We start from the raw sequence: 6,000 nt of genomic DNA, 5'->3' as shown, positions 1-6,000 counted from the left end.
TATAGACATTTGTCAAAGTTTACCACACACAAAAAACAGATTTTTTTTAATTTGTTTTTTCTTTTTTTTTACTGTTTACAGGGTGCATTTAAGCTCGGTACGGTAGCAGAATAGAGCTTTCGAATTATATTCAGGCACTCCTGCAACCTCTGAGAATGGACCCTTGGTTATTTATTAGAACCTGCTGCAACTTAAACCTCTGAGGATGTACCTTTGCTATTTATCAAAATCAATTTCGTATATGCTTATTGCTGTAGAGTTAAAAATATTATTCACGGTACAAATCATGAACACAATAGGAAATAAAGATTTTGGCCATGCTCTTAATGATCTCCGGACGCATAACCTCGAAAAGAAAGCCCTAGCCTCTGAGTGTATGTTTTTTGGTCAGAGAACAAATGGAAGATAATGCACGCCATGCAACATTTGAGAATACATGGAGGATTTTATTTCAGGGGCATACATTTCATGAAGCCAAGATCATCATCAACAACTTTTCAAGCTATGGTTTGAAAGTTCTATCTATGCGAGCAAATCCTCTATCCAGGTTCACATTGGAAGCCTGGGTTCAGAAACTGCTACGCTAACTGGCAGAAAACTATGCACTGCCTTTTTGCTAACCCGTGGATACTGCTATCTGTACCAAACATCTATATACAGCGTAGTTTGTTTATACTGTACATAATTTAAGCACCGGAAACATAGGCAGTCTGCCAATGTACGCCGTCTCATGTCAGCAGCGAGATGGTCGCTTGTACGTCGGGGGTAAGGATGGGCAGTTCTCATTCATTTTTGCGTACGGCTCTATCGTGTTGTACTCTGGTAGCTCCATTCTGTACTCCCCAAGTATCTGGCAGAAGGGAGGCTTGTCTGCCTCGGTATGACACCAGTTTGGGAGCCTGGTCCGGTCGTCTTCAAATATCTTGAGCATATATGCGTCCCGTATCTGAGGCAGAGGGTAATTTAGTAACACACTCGACACAGGATCAATCAACCGAAAGAAAGCCCTTTCAGAAATTAACATACGCTACTTTTCAAGCCCTTTTATCCTTTCACATAATATATCTTATGTTCAGTTTGTAAGTTCGAAATCGTCTCAGATGTAGAAATGCATGAACAGAGAAGAATAACACTTTCAGTTGCAATTATGACAGGCAAGGGACTTGGGCACTTACAGTGAACTCGGTGACCTGAATTGATTCTGTGAAAGGAGCAAACACCCCAGCTTCCTTGTACATCGCAAGAATGAAAGAAACACAAGTAGTTGATTTACCATCACTGTATACCCATTCATCTTGTTCAGGGATGGTGAGCAACTGATCGAAAGACATGCCACGCTTTTCAGTCTCAAGAATGACACCCTGAAGGTCCAAACCCTACATAAAATAGACACCATGAAATTGATAAAAAGGGCAACCTGGTGCATGTAGCTCCCGCTTGCGCAGGGTCCAGGGAAGGGTCCGACCACTTTGGGTCTATAGTACGCAGCCTTTCCCTACATTTCTGTAAGAGGCTGTTTCCAGGACTTGAACCCATGACCTCATGGTCACAAGGCAGCAGCTTTACCACTGCGCCAAGGCTCCCCTTCACACCATGAAATTGATAACCGGGTATAATTTTTGGGTAGATAGACGCAGGAGCACTATTTTACCTATCTTGTAGAAAATAATAATAATAAAAGCTTATTTGAGCAAAACAATATTTCAAGGCCAACTAAGCCTCATAGAACTCCCTACCAGAGCACCAACAAAGGGCCCCACATTAGTGCATCTAAAGGTTAGCTGCAGTAGAGGGCCAGAGGCATGCGTACAGTCAGAGAACCCAACTCGGGTGTGAGAAATGAAATTTAACAGAAACCATCACATTGCTTAACCTTGCGTCAGCTGTAATCACTACAAACTTATAGGACCCTACACACCCCGGCACTACCCATCAAAGGAAGCCACAATACAGACTAGTTTACAAACCTCAGTCCCAAGCCGTTTGTTAAGGGCTTCATTCCACATGTTCGCAGCATAAAGTGGTTGTAATCTAGTCCACATTGACATAACAGCCATTACCTGAAAACAATAAATAACAGAAGTTGGTAATTCAAACATTACTGATGATAAACTTTTCAATGCATGGAATAAATTTAAATCAGCTATACAACCAATTTACAGGTATCTTGAGTTTGAAAGACTAAAAGTGCTTAATAGTTTCAGGACATCAACATTACAAATTCAGTATCTTTTTTCCACCTAACTTCAGGCGAACTTCAGGAGATCAAGTGCTTTCTTCTACATTGATACAGATTTCCCAGTATGTTTGCTAAGATTTTAACAAGATAATATTATCTAGCTTTTCCACTTTTAACTAGGAACGTACGTTCACTACATGAAACCACGTGGTTTATCAAGGTTTCAAGAAAGAGTGGTATGGGTGTATGGAGTAGGTAAGTTCATGGGATGAGTCCCGTGCATAGGCCATAGTTTGGTTAGCATTACCACAAAATTTATTTCCGATCTGCACAATAAACTTACATAGGCACCAAAAAAATCAAAGAGAATGTGTATGAACACTGAGAATGCCAAAACTAAATATGGAACTTGATTCAGGTCCAAACAATTGAAATCAAAACTTTGCAAAGGCCAGAGAGATTACCAGATTAGCATCAAGAGGAGGTGGATAATTATCTCCTATTGTATCAATCCAGCTAAATATCATATTATGATAGCCATACGGCTTTCCGACCATGCTCCGTGCAAAGTCCCATGCGGCACTTTCATTGAATCTAGAGCGTATATCAGGGTGTAATGGCAGAAGGGCTATCTGAGGATTTGATCCATCCTTCAGTGCCATTTCCCACCATTCATCCCAAGGAACTATAGCAATAATTTCCTCTCCCTGTTATTGAAATTCAGTATAGTCAAGATAAAACAAAACTGCACTTTTTTGTACAGGAGTAAACATACATGAAACACTGTATGCCAGTTTTTGGCAGCGAAAAGTTCTGCTGGCTTTAGTGTTGCAGATACTAAGACGATCAGGTGGCTAAAGCCCAAAAGGACATAAAATTATCCTTGTAATAAGAGCAAAGTAAGTGTAAGGCTAATCTAGCAACTAAAGGTTGGCCACCAAAATCATAATTTCACACACTAAAGTTGGTCCAGCACGTATTTAAATCAAAAGGATAAGTTTATTGGTGAGAAAACACAAGAAGTACATCACCTACATTAACCTTTACCCTTTTGAGTATATATTCAGAAGGTGAGAAGGATCATAAGCATCAGTAATTATGTAGATACTGGGCATGATTAGGGTCAGCATATTATCAAGTATAACCAAGCAGTATAAATAATGTTGATACTAGACCTGATTAGGGTGAATATAAGAAATTAAATGACAGCAGCCACAACATGTTATCAACTGATAGCATATATTACATGGAGAAAATGAAATGAACAACAAAGATTCCATTCATACTATATAGAAAGCTATATTACCTTTTCATTTTCAAAGCCTGATTCTGCAACCCAGAGATCACCCTTCTCATCTTTCAAACACACAGCAGTATGCCCAGCAAATGCACCAGTTACCCATTTCTCTAATGTCTCAAACCCGCCCCATCGTCCTCGAATCTTTGATAGAGCCAAAAAGTCACCAGATTGTATGTCCTCCTTCATAATATTAGCAACCCAAGGTTGAGAACGTTTCTCAAATGTAGCTCCCATGTGCTTCTCTAAAAAGGCCAAGTTGGAATTTTGACCCCATCCAGTATTCGAAAACAAGGGCAGGACATCAATCAAAGATAACAAAGTTCCAAGCATCCCAGAAGGCATGAGAAAAACAGACACACCATGCTGCTTAACCTGATTAAGAACATGGTAATTAAACAGTTTAGAACTTGAAATTTGTTTCATGGGCTACTGAATTGTTTAAGATATCTTGTAGAAAGAGAACACACATATTCGAGCTCTGCTTCTTCCTCCCATGACGTTATCTCCAAAGTGTGTTCTCGAGCCGCAAAATAGTAATCCCATGTTATCCTATATGGTGTTGCAAACACATAAAGATCCATGCACGTCCAGCTTTGAGCAGAACCAGTCTGCATAACAAGATATGCTATTGTTAAAGTCAGGACCCATAATTAGTGAGACAGTCAGACCATTAAAAACAGCCAATGTTTACAATCACAAGCTGTCCAGTCAATGCAAATATTATGGCTCAAAAATTACAACTGCAGGAAGGTTAAAGCAAAGTATTGCATTGATACACGAAAGTTGGTATACAATACTATTCAGCACCTCCTGCATGATAGTTGTGCATTACAACAATCAGCAAGTCGGGGTGAGACAATGGAGTAAAACAAAGTTGTGAATTTGAATAGAGTAGAAAGTAAGATCTCTATATATCACCAAACAACATTACCATCAGGAACCATCTTCTTCAAATGCATTTCAGTTCAAATTACAAAAGTAAATTCTACAATAATGTTCACAGCCTCACAGGCGACATGCATGAGGTAGAGTCTGTCAACAGCAAAGCCTTTCAGTCCCAAACAAGTTGGGGTAGGCTAGAGTTGAAACACATAAGATCTCCAAAACAAGAGTCTGTCAGAAATAAAAATAAAAATCAGAAATGTGTATGATGTTGTGATTCTATTTTGGAACAGACCTCCTACCATATGTTACCATTTCAAGTCGGTTGATTTACAGTCGGCGCCTGAGCAAATTTTAGCTCAAATAAATAAAGCCTACTCTGGGAAGTTCAGCGGTAGCTGAGAGATCTTGATCTCAACAAGAAAAGTAAAGCATCGAAGCTAATGCGCATCCATGGAAACAAATGCGCGCATCCATGGAAACAAATGCGCACATCCATGGAAACAAATGCTAGTTCGGTCAACAAATTAATCAATACTTTTCAGAAAGGTTCACCACGAGGAACCCATTATCCCCTACACAATTAGCAAGCTATCATCAGTCATCGGTTCACGTTCATCACTCCCCGTTCTTAATTATAACTAAGCAGCAAGGATGCACTAGAGCAACTCTTCCTAATTTGCACCGAAGCTTGAGTGATCACCTATATATGGATATACGGATATACCCCTCAAACGAGTAGTTCCCAGAGGTAACTACTCCTATACGGAATGAATTAGCAACTACACACCCAAGCAGCCGGGTCGGGCGACATAATTTAAGAAGATTTTCAGGTCTGAGGTGAGGACCTTGAGGCGGAGCACGGCGCCGCCGATCTCGGTCCCGTTGCGGTCGCCGGGGGTGAGCTCAAGGGCCGCCTCATTCACGGCGAAGCAGGAGCCGTTCCACACGGCGGGGGAGGGTGCGGCTGGGGCCACGGCGGCGACGAAGGAGGGCAGGAGGTCGACGGCGCTGTGGAGGGTGTTCATCACGGGCCACGCCACCTGCCGCGGCAGGATCGGGAGGACGTCCCCGGGGCTGAACGGCAGCTTCAGCCCCACCGCCCCGCCCCGGGGCAGCCCCGTGGCCAGCACGAGCAGGAGGAGGAGCCAGAGGCGAGGTAGGGGGCGGGCGCCCCTACGGGCACGGGATGCCATCGCCACCGGCCGGCCGGGGAGACGTGTGAGCCGGCAGTTGGTTCCCTCCCTCCCTTCCCCGCCGATTTTGCGATTTTTTCTTTTGTCTGACCTCGTCGAGGAGGCTTGCGCGGTCGGGGAAGGTGCCGTGGAGTGGAGGAGGAGTCGTTGGTCGCGGCGAGGGCTTCCAACTTCCAAGTTCCAAGACGTCTTCGGAGTTCGGTCTTCCCGTCGCTTTTGGATTTTGAGTTCTTTTTCTTTTTCTTTTTTTGAGCTTAGGTGGATCTAGTTGGGCACGAGTCCGGGTCCCACTCGGGGACGATATTGTTTTCCGTTGGATTGCTTTTTCTTGGTTAAAAAAAGGACGGCCCAGATCAGGTGTTTGTTTTTTCGAATTTTTTAATTCTCATCTGCTACCTCCTTCTAACATATCCCTCTGTAAAGAAATTAGTGATCTATAAACG

At 42.6% G+C, this 6,000-nt stretch overlaps 1 protein-coding gene across 1 annotated transcript; it reads right to left on the bottom strand.

Annotated features, from left to right (window-relative positions):
• Positions 1-418: 418 nt before the first annotated feature.
• LOC119309298 lies at positions 419-5,716 on the bottom strand. Its single transcript, XM_037585320.1, has 7 exons — positions 5,210-5,716; positions 3,947-4,087; positions 3,486-3,851; positions 2,644-2,886; positions 1,968-2,060; positions 1,176-1,376; positions 419-946 (listed from the first exon to the last, which is right to left on the bottom strand). Exons 1-7 carry the CDS (start codon positions 5,555-5,557, stop codon positions 734-736), a joined length of 1,605 nt encoding a protein of 534 aa, XP_037441217.1. The 5' UTR covers positions 5,558-5,716; the 3' UTR covers positions 419-733.
• Between the last annotated feature and the right edge of the window lie 284 nt (positions 5,717-6,000).

The sequence above is a fragment of the Triticum dicoccoides genome, chromosome 5B, assembly GCF_002162155.2.
Source record: "Triticum dicoccoides isolate Atlit2015 ecotype Zavitan chromosome 5B, WEW_v2.0, whole genome shotgun sequence".
Lineage (NCBI taxonomy): Eukaryota > Viridiplantae > Streptophyta > Magnoliopsida > Poales > Poaceae > Triticum > Triticum dicoccoides.
The sequence above is the reverse complement of the archived record's forward strand: the minus strand, read 5'-3'. Positions and strand labels throughout refer to the sequence as shown.

Excerpts from the sequence above, each read along its gene's own strand:
- LOC119309298 (XM_037585320.1), bottom strand. The coding sequence starts at position 5,557 with ATGGCATCCCGTGCCCGTAGGGGCGCCCGCCCCCTACCTCGCCTCTGG. Across the intron at positions 2,887-3,485 it reads CAGGCTTTGAAAATGAAAAG|GGAGAGGAAATTATTGCTAT; the intron begins GTAATATAGCTT and ends TTTCAATAACAG. Across the intron at positions 947-1,175 it reads TTCAGGTCACCGAGTTCACT|ATACGGGACGCATATATGCT; the intron begins GTAAGTGCCCAA and ends CCTCTGCCTCAG.